General features: G+C 44.1%; 2 protein-coding genes across 2 annotated transcripts in view; both read right to left on the reverse strand.

The window, feature by feature from the left end:
- Window positions 1-1,267: 1,267 nt before the first annotated feature.
- Window positions 1,268-17,813, reverse strand: adamts5 (ADAM metallopeptidase with thrombospondin type 1 motif, 5 (aggrecanase-2)). Its single transcript, XM_026301705.2, has 8 exons — window positions 14,511-17,813; window positions 8,073-8,205; window positions 7,718-7,885; window positions 6,917-7,200; window positions 5,519-5,702; window positions 5,162-5,337; window positions 4,893-5,068; window positions 1,268-4,518 (listed from the first exon to the last, which is right to left on the reverse strand). The coding sequence occupies exons 1-8, from the start codon at window positions 15,597-15,599 to the stop codon at window positions 3,825-3,827; spliced, it is 2,904 nt and encodes a 967-aa protein (XP_026157490.1). The 5' UTR covers window positions 15,600-17,813; the 3' UTR covers window positions 1,268-3,824.
- The window catches only part of LOC113127275 (sodium- and chloride-dependent GABA transporter 2-like), a 28,686-nt gene continuing 18,927 nt past the window's right edge, over window positions 8,078-17,836 (reverse strand). The window contains exon 16 of the transcript XR_003295407.1: window positions 8,078-8,205. The gene's annotated coding sequence lies outside the window, so the exon portion shown is untranslated. The remainder of the gene's footprint in view (window positions 8,206-17,836) is intronic.

Genomic DNA, 17,836 nt, shown 5'->3' on the forward strand with positions numbered 1-17,836 from the left:
AGTAAAACCAAGGCGGGCAGAGCCCCCGTACACCGGCTTGATCCCCCGCCCGCCCAGACAGCCCTTCGACTCCGACAGACAGGAAGACTTTATGCTGGAGTTTTCATTAAAATAACTGGCAAAGCAGAGAACCCATTATCAACAGTGCAGAGAGCCATCACAAATAAGTGAAACTCCATTCACAACAAAGACACAAAAGAATGCAGATTGTTCAGGAGCAGCTATTTAGAGAAAAGAACTACAATGATCCCTCAGTCAGGTGAAGAACTGTTTGATATAGACTCAATTTACAGCAAGCCTTTAGACCTTTATACGTAACAATAGTATTGAAAGACGAACGGTTCTATTATTGACTTTATTTTGGAACCAAGTCCATGCAGATCTACTGGATTCAGATTGACATAAATCCTTGTGTTGGGTGTTGGCGCCCTGATCATCTTTGATCCATCATGAAAATCCACCTTAAAGTCAATAGGTTATAAAAACGAATAGCTGTAGTTTCAGAGGCTTCCAGCAGATGGCAGACATGTGCTTAGGAACATCTCCAGACTGCTGCAAAGATTTTCCAGAACCTGAGGGGCCCTATTCCAAATTAAGCCCACAGATGGCGCTTTTGTATCACATTTGGATGTACATTTGTTTTGTAAAGCTGCAAGCCAGGAGCCACAAGGAGACAGCCTTGGTTTAGTACTGTACTGAGTCCTACCAGAAGTAGGATTTGAACCCACAAGGATTATTGTTTATTGGGTCTTAAGCCCTTAACAACTTGGTCGTACTGGTAAAAACACACACTTTTCTTTGTAGGTTAAAATATACCTACCTATGCCTGCATGTGCTTGTGTTATGAAAACATTTGCTTAGCTACTCTCTGCTGATCATTACAGACTTCACAATAAAATCATTCCACCAAACAAACCTGAGTAAATGCACCTTAATGTTGAGCCTCAATGTCTTGGTTTACTAAGGTATGATGGAAAATACTGAGGAAATGAAAAAGCTAAGAAAATTTCATAATAAGCCTGTAGCTTATTAGCTTTGAACCTGTAGCTTTTTATAATTATGTTCTCTAATAGACAACAATAATAATTATTCATTTTTATGGCTGTGGAGATAAAACTGACAGATGGTTGAGGAAGCCTGAAAGGGTCTACAACCACCAGTGACTTATATCTGCTTCATATGAGGCTCCTGACTGATTTGATATGGCAAAAAGACATATGATAAAGATGTTTTAATGTAGTGACAACATAAACTACACAGACACAAAGACACTTAAATATATAGATTTTATGTACACATATTCCTGTAGATGACTAGGAAAGAAACACTATATTCTTACAAAGGAATGAGTCTGCACAGTCACATCCCAAGTTAAATAGTAATTTGATACAAAATTACTATAATAAATAAAACTCATCTCATTGTTTTTTTTATTCACACATACCAGTTGTACAAATAATAAATTACAAGTTCAGTGCTGTGTTTCTGTCGTTCAGCGAGAGGGGTTTCAGTGAGTGATGTTTCTCAAAAACTCTGCGACCGGTGGATTGTTTCAGTGGTATGTGTGTGTCTGTGTGTACGTTCCTGTGTATATATGGGCACTTACTAATGCATATATGACAACTTACTCATGTACAAAAATGTCTACATTGTCTAAGTCAACATGAATGTGTGGGCGTCTTGTGAGCGGTATGTCGAGCTGGGTCATGGAGTATCTGGTTTGTTTTGTCCTGCACAGGTGCCAGGTGGGTGAGGTTTGCCAAACAGGGAAACATGAAGGGTACAAGAGAGTTTAACACGTTTAGAGAAAGTCCAATAGGTTTATAGTCAACATTATTCGATAGGGTTGGGGCTTAATGACTAATATTGAGAGTAGAGTTAACACTACCTGACCCGCCTCCATCTAAGCTAAGTGACTTCTGGATGAAACTTTAGATTTAATGGCCAGACACATGAGTGTTATCAGTCTTCTCATCTAACTCACACAGAATCAGCGTTCCCCAGTTTGCCACCAGGGACTGTTTCTTTGGCACAAAGTAGCCACCGTGAGGTCCGTGGACTGTGGAGTAACCGAGGCATCATCCCGGAGATACAAGTTCTGGTGAAGAATTTTTCAAAGTTGTGAAGATCACAAATGAATAACCAGTCAGCTACTGGGCTGGAGGTGTCAGATGGCTACATTTTTGTTGGGTTATCTGACCCTTACAAATCCTCAGCCAGGTGTCCCAGTGCCATCCATGAGCTAATGCACCATTCTGTGGCACAATGTGAATTGTCCTATTGTAGCAAACATCACCCATCAGAGTTGGAAACAAGTTTAAATTTGCAATTTGATCAAAGAACAGTATGTAAGAATAAAACAGAGTTTGAGTGATGAAAAAAAAAAAAAAAGAAGAGTTGAATTGCAAAAGGACATTAATGATGGCATTAGTATCTCTGTTGCTGTTGTGAGTATCCAGGGCACACATTGTCATATTAGCAAATAGATAAACAAACAAACAAACATAAGGACCATAAACCTCCCAGATCCAGCATAATGCCTGATACAGGGGAACAGAGAGAGAAGCTACAAGATGCTACTAAACACATGTTCATGGTTGTATGTGCTTTAAACACAGGCCTGGGTGCATGGATGTGCTAACACATAACATGCACACAAAGACAAACATAAAAAATGAATATCTGCTGCAAACCCGTGATTCATCATGAACATCCCTAAAAGTTAGGGAGTGTCGTGGTTACTTTATCCCTTCGTCTATTTAACTGTTGGAAGTTTGTCCCTCAAGGCCACCATACTCTCCCTTTGTATTTCATCTTCAGCTTTCTTTTGAACGGTTTCCACATAATGGTCACCATGAAGGGACATAGTTGGGCAAACGTCTGCTTCTCATGTGCTGCCTCCCAGTTTTCAGCTGGACACAGAGAAAGACACAGAAGGGTTGTAGTCGGGGCGTATTAGTAACACTGATCCAGAACCATCATATGTATATCACCTGAACATGGACATTTCAGTCACTGGGTGGGTTGTACAATTATTTAGGGAATCAATACTGATAAGCAATCTTGGTATCAGCCCGAGTATAAGGCAACCATTGTTTTATTCGGTAGAAATAAGGCCAGTAGTAGAACTCTAGTTGATTCATGAAAAAGAAACCCTGTGCATGTTTAATGCAAGGGAACCTTCTTGGTTACGTTTTATTGCTTAGCAGTTGCTAGAAAGATTGCCTACCATCCAGTGAATTAGCATTTTCAACATTTTTTTCATAAAATATTTTATGTGCCGCTCAGTTAATAAAATGTCCAGTTTACAGGACCTTGATTTGAAGTATGGTGGCTGTGGAACAGGCAGATATAAAGGCAAGGTGAATAACGAGTGCTTCCCATCGTTGGGGGTCTTGTCTTGGACACACTCATGACAAAAGACAATGGGGCAAAACTTTCAAATCCCCACAGTGATTAGAACACATGAAATAGCATAAAAAAGACACAACACGCATGCCATTACAGGGCAACACACAATGAGCCTCCAGGGTTTGGAGACCGAAGTAAAGACAATCAGTTATTGTCTACATGCAGCTCAAGTCTTTAGCTCTGCCATGGAGATACTTGTCGTCATCATATGGAAAGTGTCTTCTGTTAACTTGTGCACTGCATAGCTATTAGGATTCCAGGACATTCCTCTGGCAATCAGTCAGGTACATCCAAGCCAGTCTGTCCAACTAGGTCCATTCACTGGTCCTACTTCCAGCACTGAAGTCCAGAGTAGAACATCTTCCTGTGCGTTGGTTCTTGTCTTACTGAATCATTTTTCCTCGGGTTTCTCCTCAACATGTCTTCACCAGACACTGCTTGAAAGCTGAGGGGCGTGTGCCCAGCACGCAGCTTTTGGACAGTTTCCCATCCTGGTCCTTACACTGCACTGTCCGGCTTTGCCAGCCAGTGTCACAAGTCCTGGAGCAGGGCATCCAGGAGCCTGTTACCCACTGGGGCCCTGGGGTTGGGGTTGAGGGACCTAGAGCTGTAGGTGGACCTAGCACCAGACTTGGAGTAGCAGAGGAGGATGTAGTGGTGCTTCTTATGGTGGTGGCGGTTCTAATCATGGTTGAGACTGTCGTAGTGCTCTGCAAAGGTAAAGACTTTGGGTTGGGGTTGAGATGAGCTGACGGCTGCTCTGGGGTTGTCCGATGAGGCATGTAGAAGCTATAACGGATGTCCAGGGGCTTTTTAGCATCTGTTGCTAGAATCTGGACTACCAAGGCGTCTTGGAGGGCGCCGGGTCCCATACTGTGAAGCCACTCATCCCTTTGGCTCCAGCCACTGTAGTTGAGCACAGATCCGTTGAGTGGAATGATCGTTTCAGAGGTGGAGATCATGAACTTGCCATTTAGGAGGTACTCGCTGTTGGGCCGTCGAATGGCCAGGTAAGCGGTGTAGCGGGTCTGGTCCTTGGCCTTGTGTTGACGAATCTTTATGTGGGTGGAGCCCGCTGGGATCTTTACTACATCAGTATAGCCCTTACTGTTGTACAAGACAGAAAGCAGAGGAAAGATCAGGTCAGTACATTAAACACTTGGTGCATGCTCATTCAATCTGGTCTCACTTTGTTAGCAAACTGCTAGATGACAAATGCAGTACAGCACAAAATAATATCAGAAATAATGTGAAGAAATGTGATGTATTTGATACTATATGTGGAAATCATAAATAATGGAAGAGGTTTTGCTGCGTTTTGAAAATGCAACAGCCTTAACAGTAAAGGTACCTAACATACAGAGTGAGACACTGAAAATAGAAACCTGATAGTAGAGACTGCAAACGTGCTGAACAGTGTAAATATAAACAACACATACAAACTTCCCGTCATTAAACTCAGGCTCTATGTGTCTGTATACCTTTTCTTGGTGAAGTTGCCCACTACACGTACACATCCTGTGCTGTCACCTCCACATATACCACACTTGTCAAACTGCAGCTTGGAGCCGATGATGCCGTCACAGCCCGTCCGTACACATTTTCCCTTCACACACACCGAGCTGCTGTAAGGACGACACTCCGTCCCATCTGCCACCTGACAACAGAATCACAGTATCACCATCATCACCCTCATGTTTTTGTTTTCACCAAACATCAAGTTTACTTTTTTTTTTTTTATCTAACTCACCCTCTGAGAGAACACCACATAGTATCCTGTTCCTTTTGCCCTGCATGTCAGCTTGCACACATCTTTAGGGAGAACTCCTGCATATTTAGGCACCCACTCAACAAAGGTCTTCACCCCTTTAGGGTCTGTCTGAGGACCATTACGCATATCACACTGTTCCTGACGGAAAGTTTTATCTGGAGAAACATTCCATTAAAAGAAATTTTAAATAAAGGACTATACAGTATATTTTGCATTATGAATCAACCTGAGCTGTAAAATTACCTTGTCATATGAAAAATAAAAGATACAGATATTCTTTTCAAAACCTAGTGTACTCTCATATTCATGCACACATCTGCATGCAGTCACACCCACTTGATGCTGGACATGGCATGACATTGCAGGATCGATAGATGGCTCTCTTCCCTGTGCAGTAGCGGCCATTGTTCCGTGGTGGCGGGTTGTTGCACAGACGCTGGGCGAACTGCACCCCGCCTCCACAGGTTCTGGAGCACGAACCCCAAGGACCCCAGGAACTCCAGCTGCCATGGTTAGACGTCTGGGAAAGGGAGCAGAGGAGTGAGAAGAAAGGGCATGCAGAGGGAAGAAGAAAGCAGAGGGATGAAGGCCCAGGGAAGTCACAGAAGAGGAAAGATCAGAAAAGAAAGAGAAAGAAAAGGATGAGAGACGACAATTACGAGAAATGGTGGGAGTCAGAGTGGTTGCTGGCCAAGCCATGTGTCACAGGGAATGCCATTTGGAGTGAGGAATTTATGATAAAGGCATTCATTATGGTTGTGGGAAGAGGGAGAGAGAAGGAATGAGGCTATCCTCATGATAATAACTAAAGTCTTTTTGAAGCCACAGCTCACATGCTTCCCCGGAGGAACAGCCTCAATGAAATTCTCAAAGTAATGTTCTTAGTTCTGTGTTCCTCCAACCAAACATCCGTAAGTCATCAGTGAGAAAAATGAGATAATTAATAATTAACACAATATGACACAATATGAGACAAAAGTTATTTTATAATCTTACTTGGAAACAGCCTCTTCATTTGGTTTAACTGCCTCTTTTCACAATAAAAGCTATTTGAGCTGCAATGATGCTGTAGTAAATATATGGAGGTTCAAAGACTCAAAGCCTAAAATGGATTTGAGGGTTAAGGTTGCTCTGAGGCGTTAGCTGGTCGTCATGCTGGGCTGTGAATATGGACTGAGTAAAAACTTGGGCTGGATCCGTATGTGCAGCCGTCTGCCAAGGATCGAGTCACACTCAAACGTCATGTGACAAATAAACACAAAGAAACTTCTTCATTCTTTTTGACTTTTGTCTCACCAACACAAACACTCACAAACAGTGTGGATGTTCTGCCAAAACAGATTTGGTGTTTAAAGAGTTTTTAAGGCCTGGTTTAATTTAGATCCGTTTAAGGGAGGTCAGGAGAACAAATAGCAGAGATCAGCAGTGGCATAAACAAAACATTCCACATAATGGAGACACACAAGAAACCCATGACATATTTTTTTTCTCTTTAAGTGTGTCTGTCTCCTTTTCCACTTCAGCTTTTCCTTCTGCCCCACATGCTGTATATTGCATTATTTATTTTTATCTCCCACAAACAAGTTTGTACAATGCTTAAAATATCAGTTTCTGAACTATAATAAGGAATCTATTTTTGAGTGTAGTTCTTTTTGTCTCTCTTATCAAACACTGTCTGTCTCCATATCCTTTTCTAGTTCTCCCTCACATTCTGATCCAGTCCATCCCTCTTACCGAGTAGTGTTTCTTGCGGGTCTTGTCCACACACTTGCCCTGCAGGCAAATGCGTCCCTTCCCGCAAGGCGTTCCCTCCACCGCTGGCAGCTTCTTGGTCAGACACACCATCTGTCCCTGGCGAATCACAGCGCACCACAGCCGAGAACATACATCCATGCCTGGGCAGACTGTGTACTCGGGGCCAAAGGCCAGGCGACACTGACGGACAGCGTCATAGCTCTGTCCTGGGAGCTCCTCTGGGCCAAGAAGAGCGTGGTGAGGATAATCGAGGAGACACTCGGCTGTAGCGTAGAAAAATAAAAACTATTTTAGGCTATTGACAAACCCAGCCTATATGACCCATCACTCAATTAAGAGCTGGAGCAGCATTCAAATACTGTCAGATTAGGATCTAAATGCTGCTACGTGAAATATCCTGAAAGCAATAGAAAGGTTTGAGAAATTGTCAGTGACAATGCTTTATGGCTGTCATGAATAAAACTACTTGATGAAACAGGAATGAAGCAAAGTGTGACTCATCTTGATTTCCAGCCAGTGATCTGACTTTGGCCACATTGCAATATCACTCCATAAGAAGTTTATAGGATTGTAAACAACCCTCTATTAACAGAGATTTCAACTTTGTCTGGTAGTAAACAGCTCTCATGAGTAGGTGCTGTGGGAGAAAAGCTACTAAATGTCATATTTACATGGAGACAATTTGTACATAGAGAAAAACTTTCTACTGGCTGAGAAAAGTTCTCACAAGCTCTCTATCCCCCCCTGCCATTATTGTTTGACATTTTCTCCCACGCTCACCATTTCCATCATCAAAGAAGTCAGTGATGGTCGCTGAGGTGCAGCGGCTCCAGGGTTTGGAGGCATCGATGGAGGTGAGGATGGAGGACATGAGCCGCTTGTCACTGTTCACTCCAAAACGCTCCTCACAGAACTTGGAGTCATCATGAGACAAACCGAGCAGGTGACCTGAAAAACAGAAGTGATGGGTACACCATGTACACAGTAATTTGAGAGAGGACCAGACTTGTCTCGAGTTTGCACATGCAACAAGAATGAGCAATGAAAACACAGGGAGCACTCAAGAATCAGAATGACAAATGTACCTGTGCAAGCTTTGGCTTGTTTGTGTTTTTGTGTATGTATCCATGCCTACCTATCTCATGTGCTAACGTAAATGCAGCGTGAAGCCCATCATCCTCAATGACAGCGCAGCTTCTCTCTGGGGAGCAGATGGTGCCAACGTCCGCCATGCCGAGTGTGTCGCAAGAGTGGTGACCGCAAAGGTCCTGCAAAAATAAAAACAATGCAAGTTTAAATAGCTCTTCATTAAAAAAAACAACAACAAACCCAGTTTTCTTTGTGGTTAATGATTTTATGGATAGGGCTTCTCTACTTGGTCGATGCTCATATCCAACAAGTTCAACATGAAGTTTTGTCAGACCTGACAGTTCTCCCCTAGAGCTACAGAAGATGTTCCACACCAGGTTTAAGTGGATGAGCAGTACTTCTCGTGCCTAGTCATGTTGACATAGAAAATTGGTGAAATGTTCCTTTAATTTCTATTCCACGTTCTCCTTCTTTGTCCTCCATCTCTGTCTGCCTTAAGAGGTGCCAGAGTACACAGTATTGATCTTTGTTTTAATTGCCATACATGGCCATGCAGATGAGGCCTCAGGGTGTAGTGCCTGGCCCCGCTGAGCGTACAGATCAATGAGTTAATCAGCGAACACACATGCACACAGATCTGTTTGCATCTACACTCAGAATGAAGTAATGTATCAGCACAGAGACACACAAAGACGTATAGAGACAAACATCCATGCATGTGCACATGAGAACATCTAAAAAGGAAAACACACAAACATCCCGTAGTGAGGATGAATCGTCATGTTAAGTGGTGTTGACAGGCCTGCTGGGTCGTGTGTGAGAAAATCTCTGGGGAGGGTGTTTACCCGTTTCGGGCCAATCGGTTTGGAACAAACTCCCTTGTGTTCTGGGCTTATACACATGACTGACTGGGTGGGACCACCTCACACACACAAATACACTCAGCTGCACATAACTAAGTCTAAATGGATGGGTACATACTTACAAGTACAGAACACACACACACACATATATAAATATATATATATATATATACATATATATGCATCATAAATGCATCCAGCAGACACCCACAATATGCACATGTACACAGTCCAGGAATGCCTACTTTTGCCAAATGACTGCTGGGTACATGAAGCACACAAAGGCTGAGTCTGACTGCATAAACTGCTGTTCAGAGCCAAAATTTGCTGAAGTTTCTCTTTATTTTTCTGTGTGCAGTCAAGCTTGAAGACTACAGAAGAAGCCTGTTTATTTTGAATCAGACAGTGAGAATGTATAGAGAAGTTTACTTTCATATCTGCTCTGTTTCTCTTTCCCTGTTTCCCACACTCTTTCACCTCAGTCCTCTTTACACCTCCCTCTTTTTCATTTATTTATTCATACATCTCCTCCCAGGCTCTAGTGCAAGAGCAGTTTTTGTTACACTCTTTCTTGTGTACACAGCTTTCGTTGGTACACCACAATGTAACAGGAAACACTAGTGAAAAGGGAAAAAATAGAAATCTCCTATTAGATATCAAAGTGATGTGCAAAAAAAAAACACAAACATTTTCACCAATTTCACAAATAAAGAAGAACAAATAAAGGGAGAGAAAGGAGGGCGAGGGCTAAAAGTTAAGGAATCAGAGGTAGGATGGGGCAGTGGGGGGAGTAGAGGATGCCGGAAATTAAAGCGAAGAGCTGAGAGTACTAGGAGTTACAGAAATATTGGCAGAAATAACAGGAGAACAGGTGGCACGCTGGTTGTGAAGGTCATGAGATGATCATAGTTGTGTGTAGGGCTGTGTTTTACAGGACCACATGTAATAGAAGCCAAGGCTTGTGTTAAACAAATAGCCAGCCAGCCCCCCTCCTCATACACACACACACACACACACACACACACACCCACACACACACTAAAAACCATCTTGCAGGGTGAGTTCAGATTATTCTGTATGATGAAAACACACTGCAGGCTGATTTCAGTAAAGATGTTAACCAGAAGTGATAAAAACCAGCTGCATACCAGTGAGTGGACAGGTCCCAATGACTGGTCCCCCAGTGACGGACAGGCTGTCAAATAGTGAGAGACATCAGACCATGTTTTTTTTTTTACAGTGGCTGAAAATAAACTAGGCAATTTATTCAATAACTGTACCCACAGCAACTGCAGGACCACCAGAGAATTTCCACCTAAATCTACTGTCGCCCTGATTTCTGTGGTGCATTTTAGCATCTTTCATCACTGACAAAGAAAATCAAAATGCATCTAGTTGAACTAGTGTTATTTGTCGTGCACAGAAATATGAACCAGCCAAAAGTCAGTGCACAAAGGAAACTTCAGACTATGATTGCAAGCAGGAGTACTAAAGCCACTGATGTGAAGAGGGTGAAGCTCATGTTTTTACAGGGCAGATGGATCTGTCTGACCACTCGTGTGTCGACAGATCCAGGGCCGGGGTCGAGGGTCTGGGATCCATGAGCTGTCTGCAGGTTGTCAACATATCCCAGACGAGTTATAGTCCATGTGAAATATCAAGAACGGTTTAAACAAACAGAGCGACTAGCTGTGACGCCAGCAAGGGATGGGAAACGTACACGCCAATGTATAGACACACATAAACACATGAACACATGGAGGGCAGGAGAAAGACAAGTGCACAGGAAAGGGAGGACCAGTGTGCACGCACACGCACACACACACACACACACATGTTCATTTTTTACATCAATCACGACCTTCTCATAATGATTTTATGATGTTAAATTTTATTAATTTGGAGATAAAAACTCACAAACACCTTGTGCTCAGGCACCATGTGACAGTGCTGGTATGAAATTCAATGCTCTGATTGCTGTATACTCTTGTTTTATATGTAATTGTATATACATTTGACACTGATTATAACCATATTGTTCAGTCATACACTGGACATTTCTAAAGATGGCAATTCATTTTTGATCTTGAGATCAGTATGTGCCACGAAATACTCTCAACTCAAGCTCCACTTGCTATTCAGTGATTGGTTGGTGAACAACTGTAAGTGTCAAATATTTTCAATCTTGACTGATTGTTTAAACAAAAATGCCAAAAAATGCTGTTGTCAGTGACAAGTTCCTCATTGTAAATAAAATGTCTTTTCGTTTTGGACTGTTGCTTGGTTGGATATTATTTACTGGCTACTGTCTCTGACTGTACTACTACACATCTGACCTGTGTGCAGTGAAGGTGACCTGACCTCAGCTCAGGTTGAAAAGATCAGCACTTACATATCACTGGCATCACAAGCAGCTGCTAGCAATTTCTATCTAGACATCTGAGCTATTGAAGCAAATCAAATATCCCCACAGCGCTGTAGATCTCTCTGTCCACCTTACAGTAGGGCTTTGTCAAGTGTCCAAGTGAGCACAGCCATGCATATCATGCAATGCTCCCATACAGACACAGACACACTCAGAAGAGACCCATCAATGTGCCTCTTGTTTTGTACTGATGCTGCTATGTGTTGAACTGGGTGACACTGCCACACGGGTCAGCTCATTGCAAGTATGGGGGCACTGGAGTAATTGGACCCACCCACAAAGAGAGGACTTCCCTGTACCCTGTGCCCCCCATTTAGGAACAATGGTCTGGTCTGACTTCACAGTGACAAAGTCTTCAGAGAGCTTCGGTTCTAGTTCAATGGACTACAATAATCAGGACTTACTTAAAAGCAGTTCCAAATACACAAAATGAAACAGTTACATTGTTATCTGGTTACCTCAGTACAACTAAATACTACAGACCATCTACTACAGCACATCTGAATCAAATGTACAGCACTGCCAAGTCTGTCTTTGCACATTATTCTGCACCACTCATCATTCCTCTTGAAAAAAGCCAGAGAAAATAGTTAAAACATTACCACACCTTGTACATCACACTTCTTTGCTTTCTGTAAGAAAGAAATGAGATACTAACCAGAACCAAATAAAGTTTTTTTTCCCCCGGCTGATATTCTGTCAGTGGATACATCAATGGCTTTATCCTGTTTGTAAACTAGTACATTTTCTGTATCTCTTGACATTATGCGTGGATCTTTTCCTACAACCACTCTTGGAAAATGAGTAATAGCCAAATTAAAGTTTGGTTCTCGTAAAGAATGAGGCTAAGTGAAGATTTTGCAAGATGCCAACATCTTCACATTCCACATTTTTCCTCTGACACACCTTAGTCTGTAACCTGAGTCGATACTTGTTAATCATGGATGTTTAAAATCTACTTCCACTCATGTCCACCAAGTAGTTTCCAGCAGTGTTTACATGTAAACAAACCTCAGCCCTGTGTGTCAGCCCATTATAATGACAGACAAGGTAAATTAACAGCAATTCAAGCACTCAGCCAACACATGTAATCCTGATAATGGCCTATAATGGCCTTTAGAGTTCAGAGGTCAAAGCATTGCAGGGACTCCTTTCTTTGGCTTAAACACTCACAACCCCAAACTCATGTCATGCATTAGCTATGTGCTTATTCTGCACACTGAGCACACTTAGCTACAACTCAGCACATTAGACCTGCAGAAATGCAACACACATGGTTAACAAACCCACCTCCTCATGTCTCAGCTGTGTGTACTTTGTTACAGAGGCTGTGGCAGATAAGGACACACCCTGGTGACAGCTGAAATCTGCAGCGTGTCTTTCACATTCAACAGAGAAGATGAAATGTGTGTGAATGAAGGTCAAGACACAGGTTTGTAAATAATGGAAGTGTTGCTGATATATTGTTAAGGTCAATATATGGCCAATACTGGCAGTTTATGATGGATGTTCCTCTGTGAACACACAACAATGGAAAACATTTATGAAACTTGTTTATTACAACAAGATGTAGACTAATGTTTGGTATGAAATAGATCTAATGAAATGAAATTGATCACAGTATGAGACAATGTCCGAATCTCCGTATAACTGTAATCCCTAACGTGGAGTTAAACTAAATGGAAAAGCACTCAGATTGGATGAGTGTGGTCTCAGGGTGAGCATGGGTATTTTAACGGGATCAAAGCCCACATGGAACAGAAAAAAATCCACAGTACTGCCTGTCATGTTTCATTAAAGCTTTCTGTCCATTTTGCTTGCCCCTCCTGTCCTGAGGCTGCCTTAGAGGAATCTAGATAACTGTTCCCATACCTGCCTGATCCTGCCAAACCAAACCATCATGGCTCTTTCTTCTTCCAGTCTTGCCCATGCAGCTGTAGTGCTAGAAGGTTAACAGGATGCCACAACGTGGTTGGCACACAAACTGTGCCACTGTGCCACCATGTTGACCTCAGGTATTCACAACTGGCACTTTGGCAGTGAATGACCGTGCCATTTTGCATTTGGTGCCAGGAGATCTGAGGTAATAGCCCAGGTACTTCCTTTTTCATGACAAGACCTTGCATGACTGGAACATACCACAACCCAAGGAGAGGTTAACATGTTAACTGGAGCTAACCACCATAAAGCCACACCCGGAGAGGTAAAAAAAATGCATGCAGATCTACTGCTGCTCTGTGGCTTTGGACCAGGCAATGAGGGCAGGGGGGGAGGGGGTGGTGAAAGAGGGGATAAATGAGTGTGGCCTCAGCTTCTCACAGGGTGGATGTGTTTGTTTTCCTGACAGCTCCCTGCCCCAGCTGACAAAAGCTGGAAAAGTAACTGGGGAAAAAATGTGCAGACTGAAGTGATGAGAGAGAGAGATGGGGCTGGGGGAGTGCAAAGTTGGGATGACTACCAAATTAACTAGAGTTTCAACAGAGTTTTAGAAATATTTCTGCAATGCACCCAGCAGATGATTTCAAACCTCCTACCCAGGGAAGAATGTGTGCACGGCGTAGGGAGCGCGCCTCAGATCATAGAAGTTTCTGCACTGTCAGGGGACTAGGAGGGGGAGCCTGGAGACAGAAGAGTCTGCCTAGAAAAACACCCGGCGCAGGAAATACAGTTTTTATGGCTGTTTCACAGACGCTGCGCTGCATTACGCACCAAGATTCAGCAAAAAGAAGGAGAGCGAGAAACACAAGGAGAAAGAAAACAAACACTGAAAGGGTTTATATAATCAGAGACATGTGGGGAGCAGGTTGTGAAGTCTTCATTTCTGACTGACTATAATTCTGATGGAGAAACAGTTCTTGTCAGCTGGAGTTACATGTGTCGCTCACCTACCGGCTCAAGGCAAAAGAATAACACGTTATTAATTAAAGTGATGCAGATAAAAACGTGTCGGGACTTTTCTGTTTTGCCATTTTCAGGCTTCTTGTTTCACACAGCTACACTGAACCAGCTGCCACCGCGTGCACCATCAAAACAAACCGTGGCGTCACTGCGCTTCTTGGCATCACACTGAGGCGGTAAACCGCCACTTCTCCGCTGTGTGGGATGGAAGGCAGGCGGGGCCGGCGCCTCGGTGAGCGCCTGCCAGGTGGGGGGAGCGGACAGGTGGAGGTGCGGAAAGCAATGGGAGTTTGTTTACCTGCCTGGTGAAGAGAACGGCGGCGTCGTGGTGGTGCTGGTGCTCGTCGTCCAGTGGGTTTTGTTGGTTCTGCCACTTGCAGAAGCTTTTCAGTGTCGCCGCGGCGTTTTTGGATACATCCAGCCCCTTCTCCTTGTCGGTGAACGTGGTCACTTTCACCACCGACAGCCGGATGGGGTTTTCGATGCTGGCGTGCCCGTACAGTTTGGAGGCGATGGAGGCCAGTGTGAGCAGATAGTGGTTCAAGTCTTTGCCGTATTTCTTTGTCATGGTGTCGTCAGCCACCAGCAGTAGCTCCACGTGCCTGGCGCGTGAGACCGACCTCTTCTGACGCGTGCCGGTCTCTGGTGCGGCGGATTTGATGAGCCGGTTCCACCATCGTCGGCTGCGAGGGCCATGATCTTCAGTGTTTTCCGGGGGGACCCACCACCTCCCGCGACCTCTGTGTTGGCGTTTCCCCCCAGCAAGTCTGCCTCCTCTGTGCCGGTCACGCGTCCCGCAGCTCTCGCGCCCTTCATGCATTGCCTCGAAGCTGAAACTCTCGCGCGTAAACACATGGAGCGCGCTCTCCGCGTCCTTGTCCTGCAGGGCGCGCACATCGTGCTTGTGTCCTTTCGCCCTGATGATAGGTGTGATGGTGTAGCGTGTGTTTTTCACGGCAAAGAAGCCCTCAAGACCCCCACCGCAGAGACTGAAAACGGCCAGGGACTCCGGCATGGAGTCCACTGTACCGCGGAACACGCACTCCTGCTGCAAAGGCGCATAGCTCTCCCCCATCATAGCGAGCACATACTGGGGGCTGAAATGATGCGACAGCACCGACTCGTCCCGCTCCATGTCCAGCTGAAACCGGCTCCCATCCAGGTACACCAGATAACCCACTTTTCCTCCTCCGTGGTATATCCGGTCAATGGTCCGCACGACCCCATCTGTCCTCCGGGCAGGTGTCAGAAGCGTCCTGTTCGCAGGTGGAAGATAGAAACTCTGGAAAGCAGAAAGCCCAGCTCCCAGCTCCAACTCCACGACACATATCAACAGTAGCTGAAACCAGAGCATGCCCCCGGCCAGAACATCAAGGAGCCGCATCATTGTTCATTCCAAAACGAAAAACATCTATGTACCCACTAAAACAGCCCTGGACCGGCCAAAGAGACAACTTTGAGTTTTTGTTCTTCCAAAAACCGCATCCTCCTGGTGCCCAAATCCCTCATGCAAAAACACACAGTAGTGACCAACAAGCGAGCAAAGAAAACCAATGAGGAAAGAATGGAAAAGAAAAGCGCAGCAGAGAGGAACTGTGCAGGCTCAAAGCACAGAGCTGAAGTTGGAGAACAAAAACACAAAGTTTGCTCTTAATAGGACCCGGAGAGAAAAAGTCCTGCCCCTTTGCGCTCAATCACCACTCCTCCCCCCACTTCTCTCTTTCTGTCTCTCTCTCTCTCCCTCAAATCAGAGTAAAGTCAAGTGCTGGAGGAGAGGAGAGGAATCTGAACAATACTGTCACTGGAGTATTTCCCAATGCTTCCAAAAGGAAAGATCAGCCTGTTATGCTTTGCAAGTCCATCAGTCTGTCAGGGCAGAGAAAAACATCTAATCAAGAACACAAACCTGTAAATGATCACTTTAAACCATGTTTGGTCCTAAATGAATATTAAAAATCTATTTCCCCCAGCCCATAACTATTTTCATCAATTTCAGGGTGTCACTTGCAGCCAGCATTAAAACATCAAAACTATTTCCTAAACAGCCACATGCTGCTGCTCCCACCACCAATACCATTAATCTCAACAATCTAAACACCAGCCTGGTATTTTTACAGTTTTTCCACTTTAACTTCTTTAATAATTTAAAGCTAAAGGTCCAACAGGATTTGACTGGAGAGTTTCAGCAAACTAGAGAGAAATAGATAATTTATGGCCAGTCCCGAATAAGAGCACCAGGAGTTCATCCTTTCCATGTGAGGCATTTAATGGTGTGTGTGAGAGAGAGCAGGAGGAGATGGAGGAGACGTGTGAGCTTACGTACAGGAGCTGTATTGCTGCACTTGGGTATGGGAAAGTAAAGAAACAAAGGTGTGTGTGACTGTGCAGGTGTGTGTGTTGGTGCCACAGGGATGTCATACTTGTGTGTTGAGAGGGAATTAGCCATGCATACCCCACTGGAGCTGAAATCATTGCGTGTCACACACACACACACACACACACCAACTAAACAGTGGCCTTTCTTAAAAGTTCCAGACACTGCTCATTTGCTGAGTCACAGCTATTACCTTTGTACACCACAGAGGGGGTGTGAGTGTGTGTGTGTGCATGTCAGGAGGGAGGCCTCGCTTCATGAATGCACACACCCTCACGTAAAAACTTGAGAACACATATTAGGTTTCTATTTTGCTGCGTCAAGTGACGAGAGCCCATGTCAGCTCTCTAAAAGCAGCGTGCTAATCCAAAGCCCCTTCTACGTGACTGAGTGGTGTGGGTAGTATGGTGCAGGGATGCAGCCAGGGAGTGGGCATGAGAGTGAGTGTGGGTGGACGGCGGAAGCATGACCAAAAATGAGAACACGGTGTGCTGCCACCATAAGCCTCGCGCCCCTGTCAAATCCCACTGTGGTACGATCCACACATAAACCATCCCACACCGAGGAAACACTCTATTCAAACAAGCCTCCAGAAAAATGTCACTTGACAGTTCGTTAACAGAGCTGTGAAACTAAGCACATTGGAGTCATGTCTTCGATATTACTGAGGAAAATTTGTGAGTTTAAAGTTGTTAGGCCAACAGCCAAAGCCAGTGAAAATGCTTGATGTAGGAAAATCAAATTTACAAAAAGAATAACTTAACAACCAACTAATAATTTATAGACAATCCAAATAATCTAAATATTTTCCATATTTACTGTTTATTGGCTGGTGTCTGGGGAGGGAGGTTACATAACATGACTTGTGCTCATGTCCTCAGTACTCTTAAAATCATTGCTACAGATCTACTCCCCAATATCAAACATGAAATGACAACATTCTCATTTCCTACTGCATGCCACATGCACACACCCGCAAACTTCAAGATGGTGACCATTGGAGAGTGGATAAGGTATCAAGCTGAACTTCATGTCCAAATCACCCAGCTGTTATGCAATGCATCTTCCACCCCCACTACCCATCTCTTTTTCTCCCTGTCCTCAAGTCTTGCCTCCACCCAATCTCCCCCCTTCTGCTCCCCTGCTGCCGGCTGCTTCTCCTTTACACCAAAATGTCAAGTGTATCACCTACAGTAAAGAGACCCAAAACGGCAGAGCAGCCCAGAGCTGCGTGTCAGAGGATATGTGAT

This window comes from Mastacembelus armatus, chromosome 2 (assembly GCF_900324485.2).
Source record: "Mastacembelus armatus chromosome 2, fMasArm1.2, whole genome shotgun sequence".
In the NCBI taxonomy this organism is placed as follows: domain Eukaryota; kingdom Metazoa; phylum Chordata; class Actinopteri; order Synbranchiformes; family Mastacembelidae; genus Mastacembelus; species Mastacembelus armatus.

Excerpts from the sequence above, each read along its gene's own strand:
- adamts5 (XM_026301705.2), bottom strand. The coding sequence starts at position 15,599 with ATGATGCGGCTCCTTGATGTTCTGGCCGGGGGCATGCTCTGGTTTCAG. Across the intron at positions 8,206-14,510 it reads CCGTTCTCTTCACCAGGCAG|GACCTTTGCGGTCACCACTC; the intron begins GTAAACAAACTC and ends TTATTTTTGCAG. Across the intron at positions 4,519-4,892 it reads GGCAACTTCACCAAGAAAAG|TAAGGGCTATACTGATGTAG; the intron begins GTATACAGACAC and ends CTTGTACAACAG.